The 19817-nt window shown below is 52.7% G+C and overlaps 1 protein-coding gene across 6 annotated transcripts in view; it reads left to right on the forward strand.

Moving 5' to 3' along the window:
• Nucleotides 1–19817, forward strand: part of HDAC4 (histone deacetylase 4) — a 256523-nt gene that overhangs the window by 132183 nt on the left and 104523 nt on the right. For 2 of the 6 annotated variants that reach the window (XM_077659444.1, XM_077659447.1), the window contains exon 1: nt 682–1150. The exons of 2 other annotated variants lie outside the window; for them this stretch is intronic. In XM_077659444.1, the coding sequence (XP_077515570.1) occupies nt 1111–1150 (40 nt within the window). In that variant the 5' untranslated portion in view covers nt 682–1110. Of the gene's footprint in view, nt 1–658; nt 1151–19817 lie in introns of those variants that run through there. 2 more of the 6 variants (XM_077659442.1, XM_077659446.1) reach the window with 2 other exon arrangements.

Raw genomic sequence — 19817 nt, forward strand, 5'->3', positions numbered from 1 at the left:
CTAGGTTTGAGATAAACGTTGCTGAGTACGCTTTCGAGCTCGTAAATAATGCTGAGGTGTGCGTTGTTTTTTTTTGTGGACTATTTATTAGACGAGCCTAATATGTTCAATTTTTTTCTTAATATATATGTTTTTTCACATGTAATGAACGCACTTCAAAGTTTACAGAGATTTTTCAGATTTTTCAATATGTGAGAAAATGCGGTATTCCTTTTCGTCTTGATTTATTCGAGACGATAATACAGCATTTGCTCGGAGAAGAGGGTGGAACTCTTTCTCCAATGCAAAAAAAAAAAAAATGAAACCCCCTGCAGTACACTCTACTGCTTTCAAAGCGCTCTTGTATCGCTTCGATCACCGTTCAATAAAGCCCATGACATAAGTGACAACAACAGCCTTAAGTACTTCGTTTAATTTTTTTTAATACTTTGCCTGCCGTTTTTAATTTCCAATACTTCATTGCTGATGCTACAGTGGCTGCTTACACTCCTGGGGCGCTCAGAAAACACATAGCTATAACATCGCATTTGTCTGCGGCGCGCATGGCGGCGTTGAATTAGCTAGCGCCCTCTCTGCATGCGCGTTTGAAGCTGCTGCCGGAAGGGGCGCCGCTTTACGGGCGTCGGAGGAAGCTTGGCGCCACCGCCTCCCGTCGATCGCGAGCAGACGTGCGGCGAGCGCAGCGAGCGTACTCCGGCGTTGACGCAGTGTAGTACGGGCGGCGCGCTGCTGGCGTCGTGTTTGTGAGGCGTGTGCCCCGCACTTGTTCGTCTGTCGTGTTGTTCCGGCCCCTCCTTTGACGGCGACAGTGTGAGCCCAGTGTGTGCGAGACATCGTCTGCGACAGTGCGCGGACGTCGTCGGACGAAAAGGAACCGACCGAGGGAGCCTCGCGCGCCGAGCTTCGCCCCAGCGACGAGGTTGTGCCCACGGATTGTCATCGCCGAGCAGGATTGTATACGACGGATCGTCAGATGTGCGTCGTGACGCGTAACTGAGTGCCTACGGAAAGAGAACACCCTCCCCGCCATCGGCTGTTTTCCCTTCGCCGTGAACCTCGTTGTCGTCGTCGCCGTGGTGGCTGCCGTCCACCGCGCTTACGGATAATGGAATGGCGACCCGGTTACATCGCATGAGCTTTTCACCGGCAGGTATGTGTGTTCTGTATCTGTTACCAGGTTACCGTGGCGGGGCCTCAGCGCGCCGCGGTCACCGCGGCAGGCATGTGCGTTGCGTGTGTGTGTGTTCGTGCGCGGTTGTCGCAGTTGGTACTCTCGCGTGTGGTTCCCTTTCGTTTTCCTCATTTTTTCCCCCTCTTGTGCTCGCGCATGAGAAACGTTCGTTTCGCAACGTTGTTTTTTTTTCTTTTCCTTCTCATGCATGCCCCGTTTTCTGTTTTCATTTCTCCTGTGCCGTTTCCTGCGAAATACACCTTGGTGGACGCATTCCTGTGCATCCGTGGTGGATGTGGCTTTATAATTTCGCGTTTTTTTCTTCTTTCGGTCTCTCCCATCTCGTCGCATGGCATGTCCTGTCAGCTTGTTGCTACGAGCCAATAAAGCGCTCCTTCACCCGCCCAGCTGGAGGCACTCTTTCCCTTTCTTGCTGCTTGCAGATCTCGCGTACGTAGTACGGACTGCCGGATGTCGGACGGTTGCGTAATAGTGACGTTTCTTGAGAGTGTTTTCGTGGACCAAGACGTTGCCTGAAGGAGCGCGTTGTTGAAAACTCCGTACGTATATCCATCTGTTCGCTAAACAGACTGTCAGAATGCGCGCGTAATGCCTTGTCAGATGTCGATGTTGGAGATTTTGTTTGGACGTATTGCTTGTTTCGTTGCATTGTTGGCGTTTCGTCTGCAATGGTCAATGCGGTCGAAAGACAGTGGCCTCCTTCAACTGTGGTGCCCTGAGTTTAACTCACTGGTGTCCTCGCGACGACCAGCGTTTGAAGTCGCGACAACTGACCAATCTGGTCTGGACATTTTTGTAATTCGTTTGTATTATCGCGGCACATGTGCATACCGGACTTAAGTTGATCAAGTATTTGTCCCCCCCACCCTGTTTCGTCATGCTTTAATTGATGTATGGCGTTTGCAGCCAGTACGGTGTCACCGTGGTCTGACCGTTTACTGCAGCCCGATTCGCCTCCTGAGATTTACGGACGTCAACGGCAAAACCGTCCGTTTTGCGATTTAGGTTCAACGTCAGAGGTGGAAATTAATGCGGAGCACTCCACTGCTGCGTGCTTGATGCCCCTCTTTGTTAATTAGGCTCATAAAAAATTAATAGCTCTGCCCCAAAATACTAATGGCACTTCATACGGTATACACGTCTCTATCGGTACGTGCGACGCCGTCGGCGTGATCAGCGCTGGAGGAGACTTCGAGGCCGCATTCCAGAACCTTTCTGCGAAAATTGAGTCTCCGTTACTCCCTTCGGTTGGTCTCTGTTGCACACTGTATGACGTGCCCTTTTCAGCACTTTCGCTTAATAAAGAGCGCGAGTAGAGGAACGCAGGGGGGTGGGGGCCATACGAGGCAGGCTGCCTGGCTCTGTAATCGAGGGATAGCACGTCCAAGGCGCAGCCATGCATCGTGCCGAGGCCTGGACAGCTAGCTGGCTCTGCCGGAATCGTTTATGGCCTCGTTTGTCTGGCGAGGCGTGCTATCTCTCTGGACGCAGGCTAGTGGCTCCGTCCCCACTACGTCCCGATAACGGCGCCTGCCATTGCGGCCTGTATGGCGGCGACGGTGGTGTTTTCCCGTCCGCTATCTGGGCTGGCTGCGTAGCTGGGTCCGTTTAGGTCCGGCTGGGGGGCCTTGGATTGAGATATGCCTCAGCCCCCCATCTGAAGACTGTCACGGGATTACCCTTTCACGCACCGCGTAGCATTTGTTAAAAAAGTGTCAGCTTATGTAGTGTCGGGTCTCAAGAAAGACAATCATCGGCAATTTCTACGAATCGAAACACCAACAACTCTTAGTTTTCTGCTGGCGTGTACAAAAAAAATTGCACACGGCGTCTCAGCCGTTGGAAACTGTAACATCAAAAACACCAAGTTTCAGAAACAAGTGATCGGGGAAACGTGGGGTCATATTTCTTTTTTTCCTGGGTTTTTTCACATGGCGTTAGAAACCCTCAATAAAATTATCATAATACGGGCGGCCATTTCTCGACTTCGTTGTGTGGAAAGACGTGCAAGCAACCACGGTGACTGTTTGGAGAAATGCTTACTGCAATCGCTAGCTTACACAACAATACCCTCCCCAGCTGCGACATGAAATAACACTCACCGGGTTTGCGTGAAAGGAAGAAAAAAATTGATACCGATGGCACGCAAGTGACGTGATGGGTTCTTGAGGTCAATTCTTGAGCTTTGTGTTGGCGGGAAGCATTGTTTTGTTTTCCTACGCTCAGAGGCGAAGTTGTCTTCGTGAAACGATTATTGTAGTCCCACAGTTGATACTGGTAATCCTTGCTCGGTTACGGTGGCCACAGCTGGCACAGGGCAGGGATAATTGGCGAGAGAGAAGCAATTTTATTACGACGCGGCGTTGAGCGTCGAGCAGTTCACGTTTGTTGCTTCCCTAACCTCGCGCACACATGTTTCTCTTCATTCGTCCGCACTTTGCAGTTGCCTGGAACAGCGAAGCCCATCAGCTGCTTCGCGATCCGCGTGTCGTTTACCTGGAAGCGAAATGCCCGGTTTTCAAATTCTCTCTCACCTGAGCTGGAGCATAATGCGTTCATCGATCTTCCTGCGCGCTTTCGTGTCGCCGTCTTAAGCGATGTGTGAACCCTGGTTCCGGGAAACCGGAATTCCCTACCGCGAAGAAAGGGAAAACCGCGACCTGATGGCGAGCCCGCGCAGCCTCGTTCGCTTCGGCAAACTGGTCCGTGGCTGCAGTGCGCGTACATTCGTGAGCTCCATTGTGCACCGCTGCGGAAGACCGTAGAATGGCACGCCCTCGCGGCGCATTATTAAAGCGGCAACCACTGACTGATCGCGTAACGGTAACCGCGGCGTTTGTGCGAGTTTCAATTGAGCGAACTCTCTCGCGATTTCTCGTGGCCTTGCTGCATTTATGGGGGAGAAAAGAGAGAGAGAGAAAGAGAGGATCGGGCGTGCAGCGAACGCCGAAATTTCGCCCGAGATAGAGCAAAGTTGCGAGATGCGCTGCTTAAAAGAGAAGGCGCAGTGATGGCCTCCACATTAATTTCCACCTTTAAAGGCGCAACGAGAGGGGTGCCACTGGCGATGTCAAATGAGATTAAGGGCAACCTTCGAGCGTGTCGCCGAGGTCAGGCTTGCTGACCTTGACCTTTCCCAGATCTGGGGACCTCCGGCTGCGGTATAGGCGCGCACGTTGGCCGGTAACAGGTTGGTTTCCATGAAAGGACAAAGCGGGCACTATATTTGTCTGCATACCACGTGTGTAGTACTAGGGAACGGCGCCGCAACGACGACGGCGCAAGGAACGAGACAACACATTGCGCATGTGTTGCTCTGTCTTGGGCCGCCGTTCTCCAGCAGCTCGCCCAGCAGTCCGTTATTAGAAGTACCACATACGTGTGCGTGTAGCTGGAAGAAGGGTCGAAAGGCGAAGTCAGTTTTTTTTTTCGGAGCTTTATAAATGAGGTTTACCGTCATTCGTTTATTAACGCGCAAATAAATGTGTGTCTATAATGGCAGTACCTGGAGGAAGTGCATGCGTCGCCACTTGCAATGTCTGTCTGTATACGTCAGGGCATGAACGCGTGTAGAAGCTCATCTCGGCGATGGTAAAGCTATATACTCTGCGACATGTCGTTACGCCGAACTTTTCGTCTCGGGAAGGAAAGCCGCCACATATATCCTGATCCACGTGTATACACGCAACCAGTAAATCGAGGAAAAACCTAAAGGGTGGAGTCGTTTCTCGAATAATTTTGAAGTGTGTTTCCGCCCTTAACTCTCTTTCTCTCTCTCTCGTATGTTTAACGGTAGGTGAGCCTCGTCACAGACTATGAGGGGCTTGTGGCGACATAAGAATTCTTGCTGAGAGCTGGCAACAGCAAAAATTACTTTATGTAGCCTCACTTATGCAGCGCGCCTGTAGGAGCGCGGTACATATCGATAGTATAGTCTCTGTGTGCGCATCGGGACGATCATTGTATGCGGAGAGATGGGAGATCGAACGACCGTGGTTGTTGCATGCGGTATTTTTGACAAGGACTGTTTGACGGGGCCCCGCTTCACGAGTAGGTGCGAGATGTACGACCGTGTTGCGCCAAGGGATACAGGGAGCAGTCTTCCTTGCAGAGGCTTGCCTCTCACTCGTGTAGTGCTTCCGGAAAGACCAGAAGGTCTTGGAAGGTGAGGGCAAGGCTTACCTTAGAGAGCGTTCCCGTGACTGCTCCACTGTACGGCTGAGGAGCAAACCATGCAGCCTGGCTTCTTTTGCCGGACACGATTATTTAAGACGAAGACCAGCGCTTCCATTCTGAAGATGCGCGAACTGGCCACAAGCTGGGAGACTGTCACTTCGGGTGCGTTTTGGCGTTCCCGCGATGTCCTTTGTTTTTTCTCGTATTTCTCGCGGTTTTCAGATTCTGCCGCAAGTGCTGGGAGCGTGACGTCCACACTATTGCCTGTACAGCGCGGCTACGGCTGTAGTGGAATGGCGAGAAAATAATGAGAAAAAAAACGGCGAACTTTTCGCAGTGGGCTTATTGAACCCTGCGTACAGACTGGGCCGTGAACCTGCCGCAGTATCTCTGAGCAACGCAGTGAACGCATAATATGGGCCGATGTGAACATTGTATACGTCGCACGAATGATCGTGGCGCTGCCTGTCCGTCCGCTTAGCTCGGCGCGTAGCAAGCTGTGTAACGAAGACTTCACTCGCCTGCAGTGTCTGCCTGATAGCACAGCGTGCCTCTTCTTTCCATTGTGGCATTTTCGCCAGTATTATCGCCTCGGCGTTCCGTATATAGCTCGACTAAAAAGAAGACTACGGCTCGGCTTATCTCGTGACCGGGTCGCGCGTGAGCACGGTCTCTACGCGTGTTCTCCATGGACCCCTGTGTCACTTGATTTCGCCTCCGCCGCTTGGCGTCGCTCGATTGCGGCGTCGATGAGTGACGGGCGTCTCGCTACGTTCTTCCTTCTTTTATTTTTTTGCTCCGATAAGGTGCCGAGTAGCTGACGCCAGTGACGTCATAGCCGATAGTGGGGCCTGCCTGGCGTTTATATATGGGATCGCGAGTGGGCGCATATAGGTCTCCTGTTATCGCGGCGGCAATTTCGAGGCTCCTTCCATTGGCGCCTCTCGTATCGGCGGTTCTTTCGCTGTAGCCATTTCCTCGGAACGCATTGGCGCATTGTGGGGTGCAGCAAGAAGCGGCCGCGTCCTCTCACTGTGTGCCCGTGAACCTTGCGCGCATATATTTGCGCGGCGGCGAAGTGTTTAGGCGTAACCAACCAGGATTAAAGTGCTCTAACGCTCTTGTAAGAAGACTGAACGAAATAAATGAGCTCAGCAGCATCATATGTTACATTTGAATTCAGGTTGACGGGATTTTCTGGTCGCAAAGTCAGCTGAGATGGGTAATTGATGTTCTGGTGTAAACAAAAAAAATATGCAAATTTGTTGTGAGAGGCCGCAGTGATCACAATGGAGGGCTTCGGAATAATTTCGACCACCATCTGACATCGCAAAGCGCACGGGCGCCTTTTGCATTTCGCCTCCATCGAAACGCGGCCGAAATGATTTCTTCCTTTTGGTGCCACTGCGTGCCTGATTGCCATTTTCTGCTGTATTTGGCTCTTCGATATCTTCTGGGTAGAGTTACCCAGTTATTCATTCCGTTACTTCTGTTATTATTTGTTGGTTAAGTGAGTGTTCTGAATAGTGTTAGTTATCGCGAAATCGTGCATACTGTTACTCGTTACATTACGAGTAATTGTCGGTATTTTTCTGTGTTGTGTCGTTTTCGCCAGATAGTAGATTTTTATTCCTCGGCCATGCTGTAATACAATTAGATTGACATTTTTGATAATTAACTTATTGTATAGCCCTTATCGATTAGTAGATGAAATTTGCTCGTGAATATACTTTCGTGTTTTCATCGTCGAAGAATGTCGATGCTTATTTTTGTTGTTGATGGTGCGTAGAGGATATATTGGTTTTTGTTTCGAGGAAAGGAAATGGCGCAGTATCTGTCGCATATATCGTTGGACACCTGAACCGCGCCGTAAGGGAAGGGATAAAGAAGGGAGTGAAAGAAGAAAGGAAGAAAGAGGTGCCGTAGTGGAGGGCTCCGGAATAATTTCGTCCACCTGGGGATCTTTAACGTGCACTCACATCGCCCAGCACACGGGCGCCTTACGCAGCCGCCGCGGTCGGGGTCGAACCCGGGTATTCCGGATCAGTAGCCGAGCGTCCAATCCACTGAGCCACCGCGGCGGGTGTGTCAAAAGAGAAAGATTCCCATTCTGGATGAATTATCCAGGTGGTGCATATGCCCACTGCTAGCTTCTTTTACGACCTCATCCAGATCCCGATAAGATATGGCATTTAAAAACTTTTCTGAAGATGTCGAAGATAATACAACGCTTGGTAGCCTGACCATGTTTGCAGGGACAAAGCCCGCAGTGCGCCAACGTACAAATTTGGTTTCAAATGTGTTAACGCAGGTCCTGCAGTACAACAATTCGGGCGACACTTAAAGGAGCTCTGAAAGGGGCGCTAATACAGTTGCGGTATGCCGGGGATGTTAAAGCGCGCCGCTTCACGAAGTCCGGAACTGGCGCAGTTAGGAATAGAAAGCTTCTCGATCGTGGGAGTGCATGGGCACGTGCTTGTGTATTAGTGTGTATTAGCCGGTGTTCAGCCGTTACTTATGCTGCGCCGAATAGCGATCGGCTGCGTTGTTCCTAGCGCGTGTGTCCATTTCGCAAGTGGACTGGATGGGCTCGTGCCTGCGGCCTGTTGGTATGCGTATATACGTGCATGCACGCTTGAGTGGTTTGAACGGTGGCGCACTGCTTTTCTTTCTTTGTTATTCTTTTCTTTCGCGGGTGTATCAAACCTGCTGGCGCTGCTCACCGCTGGATAGAAGGAGGAAACGAACTGTTGATGCCACGGTTCGTTCACGCGCACCGCGTTTCGACAGCGTCGTCATCGAAGTCCCGACGCGCACAATGGTGGCTTTGACGGCGCCAAAGAGAACGTGTCTGATTGGCGGTGCTTTACAACGCGTGTGCATACTGACTCGCTTCGAGGGCTAGCGTATAGAGGATAACTGAGGCAGCCACCGTGGAGCTAAGCGAGCGCGGGTTTCGAAATTGCTCGGTTGGCGCGTGGAAACCAATCAAAGCGAGCGCTCACTGCGTGGGTGGGAAGTGGGCCCGCATGTGTAGTCCTGTCATCGACTTCGAGGCTTCGCAGCCTCCTCCCCCGCATAGCTGACGCGGTTTACTGATTTCTTTTTCTTATTGCGTGTCTGTTTTTTCATAGCCAGAGGTTCGACGCGTCTTGATCACATGCGCTGTGCAGCTCGCGCGCCGCGTGCTCTTTCGTTTCGGTTCGTTTCGCCTTTCTCCTCTTCCTGGGCCCCAGTTGTTACGAAACGCACGCTGAGCGGTTTTTTGTGCGCGATGACTGGCTTCCCGCCCTGCTGCATCGACTCGTTCGCTATTGCCTTGCTCTTCTCCCGCCTTGTTATTTATTGATCTCTGTCTCGCTGGCCGATATTGGCTGCCGTGTTGGAATAGGTTCTCTTTATTATTTGTGTAATATTTCCGCCTCTCCGTATAGCGCTGCAGCGAAGTCATCATCTATTCGTTGCTCCGATTGTGGTGTCCTTCTCCTTCTTTTTCATCGACCCAGCAGATCACTTCTCCGTTCTCAAAATGCTGTGTTGTGCGCCCCCTATCACGCAGTTCGAGAGATGTCGGTGCTCGTTAGCGGCTGCTCCGTGCAGCTGTTAGTTATATGCTCCCTCTGCACGTGCGTTGCTAGCTATAACGATCGTACCTCACAGACCCGCGAACGCAGTCAACTTCAAAGCAATTTTGTTGTGTGTGTGTGTGTGGGGGGGGGGGGGGGTGCAGTGGCGTAGGGTGGCGTGCCATGATCTGCGTAGTTCATCAATTGCACATGACCATTCGTGCGTGCCGCGTGCAGAGAAGGAAGGTAAACATTTATTTGAAGGCCTGTGGAGCCTCTTGAGTCCGTGCTAGGTGCCCGGGAGCCCTTGGACTGGCGCTGAGCAGCCCGGCCTTCCGCCGCCCGGAGGTTCAGACCTGCGTTTAGTACGGAGGGGGCAGGTCCTGAACAGTCCTTAATTATGTTATCTTGGGTGGCTGGCTCCTGACACTTAACACATTCTGGGGAATATTGGCCAGGATGGACGAGAGTGAAAGGAAATGAGTATAGGTATGAAGGCGGCGCCAGGTGATTGACTGGGCCTTGGGAATTTGAGGTGTAGAACTGTCGCTCGAGGCGGTGGTGTAGGGCGGTGTCATGGTATTCGACCAACCGATCCCTCGCAGAACGCAAGTTCGGGTGGCCCACAGCCCGGCTGACGCATCCCCGGGCATAATTGTTGACGACCTCATTGCATGGGTTGAAGGAGTGGGCCGGAACACATACCGGGGTTATGGGGCCAAGGGGGTAGTGATGGTGCTGAGAAGGAAGAGGGTGGTGGGATAGACTCGGCCTTTCGCAAAGTTGCGTATGGCTGTTTTAGAATAGCATGAGGATAAAGTCGGCGCGAGTCGAAGCTACAGCGAAAACTATTGCTGCTTCCCCCGCCATTTCTGGCGATGTACCATATGTTGCCGCGGATACTAGCTTACCGGTCCCTGTTAGGGTTCCTCGCTGCGCGCTCTCTCCCCCGCCGCCCTAGTGTTCCGCAGCGTCCGCTTGTATTGTTGTGGGATAGTGTCCGTATTTCTTGTGCTGGGAGTTCGGCGTGGGACGTATATGGCATTCGTCCCAAGCCGTGTTGTCCAGTCATTCCAAATGTGTGTGTCCAGGCATTCCGTGTACCAAATGCCTGGACAAGACCGCAGAGATCGGCCTCCATCATGCCGTGTCGTAGAGCGGCGATTTGCTTCATCAACCTGACAGTTTGTTATACGTAGGTAGTTGTCGGGCCAAGACCTCCGAGTTCCGGCGATTGCTCTGAATGTGCATCCCCAGTACCTGGATAGTCCTGACTTCCTTAATTTCTAGTGCCCCTGCGCGGACTTGAGAGTAATGGGGCCTCCCTTTTCGTGGGGGTTGCTGCGGTGTAGTAGAAGTTGTGATGCTTGGGGTGAGTATTCCAGTTCTGCCCCTTAGACGTGGGGCTCTCTCATAAACCTCCCGCTGCAGGGCTTCTATCGCTGCCAGTGTATACCCACAGGGTGATGTCATCCGCGTGAGCGAATGATGAATGTCGGGGGTTTGTGCGAGTTACCGCGGTGGTGTAATGAGGCTGAGGTTGAAGAGGAAAAGAGTGAGTGCTGAGCCTTGAGGTGTCCTGTGCTGCCGATAGGAATGGGGTCGGATTTAATATTGCCGAGCGCTAGTTCCGCGGTGCTCCTGGAGAGAAACGCCGTGGCGTCCCTTATGATGCTGAGTCTGTTTCCTGTGCGTGTGGGGTGGGATGGATCGATTTGTAGCGCCAGTCCAGGCCCGTGGACAGGGAGAACCGGCGTATTTGTGGTCATCCTTCGGGGGGAGCCCTCTTGCGCTCAAGCTATATAACATGCTCTTTCAGGAGGAGTCGGTATGGGCAGCTTTCTGACATAAGACTGTTTCCCAGGACAGCGGGAGAAAAGGCGGTAACATGCCCCGTCTTCCGAGACGACCTCCTTAATCCGTCATCGTCAGAGAATGACAGGTATCCTAGAAGTACACTTCTTGCTGAGCGAATTGGTTGGCTCTGAGAACGGAAGGCGCCCGAGGCGAGGTCATAGTGCTGCCGACGGCCACCTTATCCTTCTCCCGGTTACAACGGAGACTCCTCCTCCGGCGGTGCTCATTCCGTTGTCGACTGGAGATAAGCGCCGCCGTGTCCCCGGTTCGACGGAGTGCGCTTCGCTGGGGGATGCCGGACGCGGCCTGCGCCCGGCCCAGCCTGCGTCGTCGTGGTCGCCCGCGGGGGCACTTTGGAGCGAGATAAGATATCTGCTCCCTCCTTCGTGCAGCGGCGGGATGTCCCTTCGGCCGATGCATGCCCGTCTCTGGCTGACGTCGCAGTGTGCGTCGAGTTCTGCAACTCTGCGCTGAATGAGATAGGAAGATAGTGAGCGTCGAGTGTGGGCGTGAGTACGGGCGGGAGGAAAATCCCCGCAACGCTGCGAGCCACGTGACGACAGCCACCCTCCCCCTCGCGGGTCCTGATTTGCTCCATTGTTTGACGACTGCCGGACCATGAAATTGGGACACTTCTTGTCTGGGGGAAGAAAGCAGTGAAGCCAAGAGCCTCGTTGAGCTGTTGCTCGAAAACTTGGCTCTTGTCATTTGTCGTAACGTCGCGTCCAGCGCCGTCTGGCGGCGCGGTGTTTGTTGCGTCACCTTGTAGGCACATACATGCAAAACAGAAGTGTAGTCGAAACGTTCGCGCTTGGCATACGTGGTGTTTATTCAAGCAGAACGCCGTGAAGGCTCTTTGCTGTCGCGCAGGTTCGAGGCTAAGAATTTTTTTCCCCGCTTTCCGTTATTCATCGCTTCATTCGCACGATGCAGGAGAACTGAATGGACGGAGTCATTCGCCGCAGTACACGTGGACAACTTATTCCTGCGCTACTTAGGCGCGCGAAGTTTGTTTAGCGAGTCAGCGTGCCGCAGTGATTTGGTCACGTCTGTGGACCGCGTATGGCTTCTCGAGAAAAGCGACTCAACTGGCGCTGCGAGATTAGGCGTCTTACGGCGTCTGTCGTTTCTTCTATTTTTTTTCCCCTTTTAAGCATTCGCGTATTTTTATTTGTTTGCTGCAGGGAAGCGTACGGCGAACGTGTTGCATACTTTTAAAAGTATCTGCTGCCGCTTTCAAGCTAGGCTTACGCAGCACCATCTAGACACTAGTACGCGGCAAGGGATTAGTGGCGACTATATAGGTGGACTTGCTGAACGTATAAGAGCTTGTCTCAGGACACTCCTTAGGATACCGAGTCGTGGCGAGAATGAGAAAACGGACAGCAAAAAAAAAAGTGCCTTCCACGTAATCGACGCCTCTAGTGTAAGTGCTTTATTGTTTAGTATTACCGGGCTTTCTTTAATCTGCTAACTGTGCTAGATATGCCTCACCAGAATTGGTATGTTGACAACGTTATGGCGTTACACTTTTTATGCATAGCTGTCGTTTTTGCGTCCGCCCGTATACAGCGATGTACATCAGTCACATTTATTTTTAGGAGCATGCTCTTAGTACATGATAACCGCGTAATAAGTATTACCTTGTTGGGAAGGTAGGCTGCTCAGGTTATCCAGGTGAGGAATAACAAGACGACGACGAACAGCATGAAATAGTGGACGGTAGATAGCATACGTAGGTTTCTGTGGGAAATCGACGTTCCGGAAGGCACTTCTGCAGCATCCGCACTATAGCGTTCCGCGTGAGTGTCAGCATTTTTTTTTTCTGAACGCGATAGCGTTAAGGAGCTCGTGCCGCTGTAAATCCGGCGTCGCCGTAATCTCCAGAGAAGCAACCTATAGGAGGCAGGTGGGCCACCTAGGTCACGTGACCTGATGGCGTCATCAGAACCTGCCCACCGGATTGTGAGCAAACTGCGCACCGTGGCAGGTGACAGTTTCTCGCTGGAGGTTGCTCGGTAAGAGCAACTCGGGTCGCACAGGCCTCACCGGTGGCAGCACCTGCCATCCCATTCCAGAGCATTGGCGCGTAGCTTAACCGCTTCACCACTGCGCCAGGTGTGGTATGAGAACTGCCAGGGATCTGTGAATGCTAAGTAGAGAATTGCCAATTCTGTATACATGGGCAATAACCCAGTAACGCTATCGCGTCGTACCCTTAAGGCGGAGCGTAAGTGTCCCCTCCGGTTATTTTGTCTTCTTACTTTCGCGCCGTCACCCAACCAGCCCCCTGCGTATGATTTATACACGACGCATGCGCGGTAGCGGCAGGAGTGTACGGCGGCGCAGCCTCCGCGCACCGCTCCTGGCGAACCTTAACCTTCCGCCGCCATCGATGTGTGGCCGGAGCCCGGTTTGTAAGCCCGGCTCCGACGCCTCCCTCCCACGCGGCGCCGACAGCGGCGGTGGCGAAACCGCGCGCCTCCATCCACGTCCGGTCAGGCTGCCCACGCACGGGGCTGGCCGCGCCTAATGAAGGTCGCGGGTTCATCAAATGTGAACAAGCGGAGCGCGCCGCCGCCGCTGATGTGGCCGCGCTCTTGGCCGATGGTTCTGCAGCCCCGTGACCGCTTCGTTGCGTTCCGATCTTAACACAGAGGCGCTGTCGAGAGCTTTCCTTCTTCTCTTTCTTTCTTTCTTTCTTTCTTTCTTTCTTTCTTTCTTTCTTTCTTTCTTTCTTTCTTTCTTTCGATTCTTTCGTTTGTACGTTGTGTTCTTCCAGTTGGTTCTCCCGTTTTCCAGTGTCTCAGGCGTCCGCAGTGTTCTTTCTTAGCATTGCCCAAAATAAGCACGCAGCACCGACGATATTGCTCGCAGTTTTCGCGGACCCTATGCGTGTCAATATTTATCAGGGCGCAAACGAAGAATGCGATAATCGTGGCGCAAAAGGTGGTCACTCATCGACAGGAACCACTGCGAAAAGTGCGCTTACTGGGGCGGCTAGTACACGGGACGCCTTTTTGCCGAAACTGGAGAAAATGTGTTCACGCTTCCGGTACCGCGTTTGTTTATTTCGCATTTTTGCGTGCCTGCTCGCACCGCGAGCTACAGCAGCCATGGGCGGCATCGTGGGCGCTTATCTGAACTCTGAGAATGGCCTTTCGAGTACTCGGTGTATCACCGGAAGACCTAAAAAAAAAAAGCGAGCTTCATTCACTGCCACTCACAATGCAGACTTCTCGCGGAGCCTGCGTAGATATATGGACTCCAGCCTCTGCGGCAGCCGAGGGACCCGATTACAGAAATGATTGTGCCTCCCTTTTCCCCCCTGACGTAAAGGAGCGCTTTTAAGGCGAAAGCCTTATGTGTCCCACTAGCACAAAAGCCGCCGTCCGTCGCGTTGTTCTACCCGAACAACCTCTCTCTCATTAATTTAACTGCAACGGTGCGCAGTTTGCTCGTAATCCGGTGTGCAGGTTGTGATGATGCTACAAGGCCACGTGACCTAGGTGGCCCACTTGCCTCCGAGGTTGTTTCTCTGGGTATTTTTCGTTGATTTTTTGCTCACGGCCAACGACGACGACGCCATATTCTCTGCGTCCCGAACTCCTTAACGCTGTCGCGTTCAAATGGCATGGCAGTGTACAAAGGCTTCCGATGCTAACGCATTATAAACACGTAATGCAATTAAGCGCTCCCTAATTTTTTCCCCGCAAACTGCCCTCAGAAGTTGCCGCGCTGTACAAGCTCGTCTTGGCCGCCGCCGGGAGTTTTCCACATGGTATCGGCCTGCCCTTCCAATCCCCGCCCTTCTCTATCCTTCATCTCCCACCCTCCTAGGAGGTCTGGGAGGCGGCGCTGCTCAGCTGCCATGACCTACAGTCCCAGCGGACCCTGGTCGCCAGGGCGCGAGTGGAGCTAGACGCCACTGGGGCTCCGGAATTGGAGCTCCACCTAGATCTGTGAGGACCTGGGCCGTAGAGCCTGGGCCCAAACACCTCCTTGTACATAGTCAGTAAATGTTTACCACCACCACCGCGTGCACTGGCCAGTGTTTGTTTCTCGCCCCCGCCAGCGCTGCAGCTCCTCAAGTCGTCGTACGCGCAGGTGATGCATGCGCCGGACATGCCGTTGCTGCGTGCGCTGCAACTCGCTTTCAGGTTGCGTGCCATTGCAGCCCGAGCTCATAAAGCGAGACCTTGCCTTCGTTTAGCCCTATCTGTCTCCGAGTCGCCGTTGCGTCGGGCTTCCGAGAAGGATGGTGCGTGCTTCGTCCGAGACGCTGGCGTCAGCACCAGCGGAGGACGCGTGCCCATAATCGTGGCCTTTACGACCCGGTGACCCTGTGTGCAGCGGTGGTGGCCGTAACAGGGTGGCGGTTGCGAGGTCGGCCGGGCCTGTGCAATCCGGCTCGCCAAATGTGCACTGCGCGATAAACCAAAAGTGAGATAAGAGAGAGTGATAGAGAAACGTCGCTGCGTGTTATGGAAATGGCAAGCGAAAGCCAACTGAAGCAGGGATCAGACAAAGATGCTGTACGCTTCCACAACGCTAACAAGTTCTTGTCGTCTCTTTGCACCCGTTGCCGGTGTGTATACGATTTTGGTCAGCGCTAACCACACCGAGCCGGTGCAACGAACTTGTCGAGGGAGCTGGAAAATATACGTATGCGTATGAAGATCGGAGAGACGGTTGGACGCAATGCACGCGCACGTTGACGTTGGCCGGGCGCTGTGCAAACTTGAGAGCCCAGGTATGAATGTAGCGGTTTTCCAGGTGGGAAATTCGGGACGCACTGGTGTGTGCATGCAGTGCCTGTACAAAAGGAATTACCCGTTTTTGTTCTTGGTCGATGTTGTGCCCGCCTCATTCTCTTTTTGTCAGGGTGTGTACCTTGCGCGGGGATCGAAGAACAAAGGTGCCGTGAAGGAAACCCTATAGACCCCATAAACCCTATAAACGCGCCTTCAGCACGTCTTATAGCACGTGTCGCTGAGGGTTCACGAAATAAGGGGCGCGCTGTATAGCGAAGCTACCTTTGAGGTTTTCAAAAGTGAACACTGCTGGCATTTTCGGGACATTGGTAGGAAGTGCATTTAGCTTTTTACGGAGCAGTTTTCGCCCTAATAAATGCAAGGCTAGTAACGTAAGACGCGCACGCTTAGCGCCACCGCCATCACGGATGCTCTAGAGCAGATTGTCAGAACTTGTGACGCTCGTGACCAGCGTGAGGATTTGGTTGGATCTTAAAGGGTGTTCGCTTCATCGGGACCAATCTCTGGTCCACTCCGTGTTTCATTAAGCAACTCCGACTCATATATGCGCATTAGGGCACTTGCGAGAAAGGTAGCAGTCGCGAAAATCGCGTGCTGCGGCCACCGGGCGCATCTTATGTGCGTTGTATACGCTATTCTGTCCGTGTGGCGACCCAGTTGATGAGCGGAGTGAACTTGAGCAGAAGGCACAGGCTGTATAACATATATGCCGTTGGCTGCCAACCGATGGCGCGAAAGCACATGTCGAGTGACGGCTACCTCGGTAAGCGTTATTTGGTTCGATTTTCGGTCGCGCTGACCGAGGATTGCAGATTAGGCCACGCTATTAATGAACATACCCGCCGCGGTGGCTCAGTGGTTAGGGCGCTCGACTACTGACCCGGAGTTCCCGGGTTCGAACCCGACCGCGGCGGCTGCGTTTTTGTGGAGGCAAAACGCTAAGGCGCCCGTGTGCTGTGCGATGTCAGTGCACGTTAAAGATCCCCAGGTGGTCGAAATTATTCCGGAGCCCTCCACTACGGCACCTCTTTCTTCCTTTCTTCTTTCACTCCCTCCTTTATCCCTTACCTTACGGCGCGGTTCAGGTGTCCAACGATATACGAGACAGATACTGCGCCATTTCCTTTCCCCAAAAACCAATTATTATTGTTATTATTATTATTATTAATGAACATTAACAGATATGCCTCAGGAATTACCCGCCTGTCCCGGTAACCAACTTCAAAAACTGGTGCTTCGTATCTGTTAGTGTCTGTAAGGCATCGAGTGAAACAGAGCACCCCGTATAGCGGTAACGCGAGGCACTGGCCACGAGCGTTGGGGGCGCGGGCATCGACACGTTGCCCTTTCGTGGCTGCCGGAGGACCGCGTCCGGTCCGCGTGCCTGCCTGCTGCGGCGGCACAACGACGTGGTATGAGTCACTTTTTCGTCGTTGTACGCCGCACGAACGGTACGAGCTTTATTTAGCGCATTTGTGTCCTCGCCCCGTGCGCTGTAGTGGCACACGGGAGAAGAGCTTGAAATTATTTTCGCCGAAACCAGTGCCGCCGTTTGCCTCGTAGTGACGACGACATGCTTATGCTGCTCCCGTAGGCGTGCGTCCTGCACCCTACCGGTCGTCAAGTTTCGTTGAGTGCGCGCAGCCGTTGCTGTACGCATGAGTGAGGTCTCACTGCGAACTGATTTCAGCGCACACGCAGTTAACCCTTACAAAAATTTCTTTAGACAGTCTGTATACTCTCCATAGACTTTTGTCTATAAACTGTCTATAGACAAGCCCTAGAGAACAGTCTAGGCAATACAAATCCTATACACAGTATATAGACGATCCATTGCTTTATGGCCGTACACTTTTAGTAGTTTTTTGTCTATAGACAGTCTTTAGACTGTGAATAGACAAAAAGAAATATCTATAGGAAGGCACTAGAGTCTATGAGACGTCTATAAACTGTCTATAGACCATTTTTATAAGGGAAGCCGCAAGGAGTGCTCGCCTAGTGTCTCAGTGAAGTTGATCTCCAGGATGGCGCTGGCATTTAGTTTAGGGTCGAGGCTGGAGCGTCGCATGCGAGACTACGCGGTCAGCGTTCGGCATAAAGTTGTTTTTTTTTTGTTCAATATTCGTTGCTTTCGTATATTTCTTTACTCCTGCACTCACTGTCGAAAACTTCGCTTTTCTGGTGCCGCGGATACCGGTTGTTGGCGGAATGGAGGACGGCAGTGTCTTCCAGCCTTCATCATCATCATCATCATCAGCCTGACTACACCCACTGCAGGGCAAAGGCCTCTCCCGTGTCTCTCCAATTAACCCTGTCCTTTGCCAGCTGCATTCACCTCATCCCCGAAAACTTCATCTCATCCGCCCACTAGCTAATCTTCTGCCGCCCCCTGCTACGTTTATTTTCTCTTGGAATCCACTCCGTTACCCTTAAGGACCAGCGGTTGTCTTGCCTTCGCATCCCATGCCCTGTCCAAGCCCACTACTTCCTCTTGATTTCGACTGGGATGTCATTAACCCGCGTTTCTTCCCTCACCCACTCTGCCCGCTTCCGGTCTCATAAGGTCTTCCAGCCTTCGTGGTAAAATAATTGTACTATGTTCGGCGCAAGCTGCAAATGGAGTAGAACCTCGTTAAGTCGAGCTCGTGTAATAACTGATGCTTTCGTCTTGTGGACATCACGTGTAGATTAGGGGACACAAATCGGACTGCCCTTAATTCGAACTCTCGATTATACGACCAACTTCCCGATCTCCTCCGGGTTCAAGTTACTGCGATGCGGCTGCACTAAGCGCGCTGTCTGGGTGACATAGCCATCGATTCCGACGATAACGTGGATGCTATTATACTGAGCAGAACTTGTGCCGGAAGTCTGTCGAAGGAGCATTGGTCGTGTAAATGCTCCCAACCCGAGTTCATGTAAACGCGTGCCACGTATTTCAGTTCCGTCGACCGGCCGATCTCACATGTGCGTTGAAAAACATGGAGTGCCTTGTGCGGGTCGAGCAACGACATATAACGCGGTCAGACACGAGCGTCGCGGGTCGATTAAGCCGAATGTTTGTTCCGCCGGTCGCTCAAACACGAAGAAAGGGGGGGGGGGGGGGGGACGCGACAGGTTTTTTTATTATTATTATTATTCCGGGGCGGTAGCAGGCGGCCTGCGTGCACCGCGGCTGTATTGTGCACCGCAGTGCCGCCCGCGCCGACGACTCTGCCCGCAGTGTGTGGGCTGGGAATAAAAAGTGAGCGTTCTGACGGCCACTTCCCGCTGCGGCGGAGAATAGCCGCGCCGGGGTCATCGGAAAGCGTTCCCTGCGCGCAGCTGGCACAGCGCAGTAATCGGTTGCGGCAGCGTTCGGCGAGTCAACTGCCGGAGGGATTTATTTGACTCGCGGGTCCGTCTCTCTCTCTCTCTGTGCACGTACACTCGAGCACGTGTTGCTCGAAGGGTGCTCGAAACCTCTTCTTAATACGAAGCGAAGGAATCGAAACTCGTTGCATTCAGATGAAATCTCGCGCAGTGTCCTCCTCGCTGTCAGCGCATCACTTTTCGTATAAGTCCCGATCAGTGGGGATACGCATTCGCCAATGGTGCACAATAGTTTCTTCACGCGGTCGCATGTAGTAACGGGAATGGCTGTTGATGGCACGAGCGACTCATTGCATTGTAGACATATTCCTCTAACGTGAAGAAGCGCTTTCCTTTCGTGTGTTATCTTCCCCGAGTATACAGCCTGAGATCCGGTGTCGAGGCAGTACAGCCGGCCCCATTATTCGGCGACGATACCGTGCATGGCACCAGTGCCGAATGTAGTACCTCGGTGCCGAGTGTAGTATACACGGGCGCCGAACATAGTTCACCGGTGTCGACAATGGTGCTCTGGTGCTGAGCCTATAGTGCACCGGTGTTGAGCATAGTGCACCGGTGCCCAGCGTAATGCACCGGTGTTGCAGTGCACCACAGCGGTTTGTAGCGCACCGGTAGTGCACTGCCTCTGGTGGAGACTACACGGAAAAATTATGTGCTCCTGGATAATGGGCGAGCTTTCATTAAACTTGACACCTTTCATGCCCTTCGCTTACCAATTAAGGTGAGCCACGGTGGTAAAGTTTCAATATTGAACACCCCAGTTTATATCTGTCGACACGTGCAAGTGACGTTCCTTTCGATTGGCAGAGGGCTGCCCCGAAAGTGGCCTGCGTCGTCCGGGACAGCCTAACCTGGCGGGTAGTATAGTATAGCATAGTA

The sequence above is a fragment of the Amblyomma americanum genome, chromosome 3 (assembly GCF_052857255.1).
Source record: "Amblyomma americanum isolate KBUSLIRL-KWMA chromosome 3, ASM5285725v1, whole genome shotgun sequence".
NCBI classification, from domain to species: domain Eukaryota; kingdom Metazoa; phylum Arthropoda; class Arachnida; order Ixodida; family Ixodidae; genus Amblyomma; species Amblyomma americanum.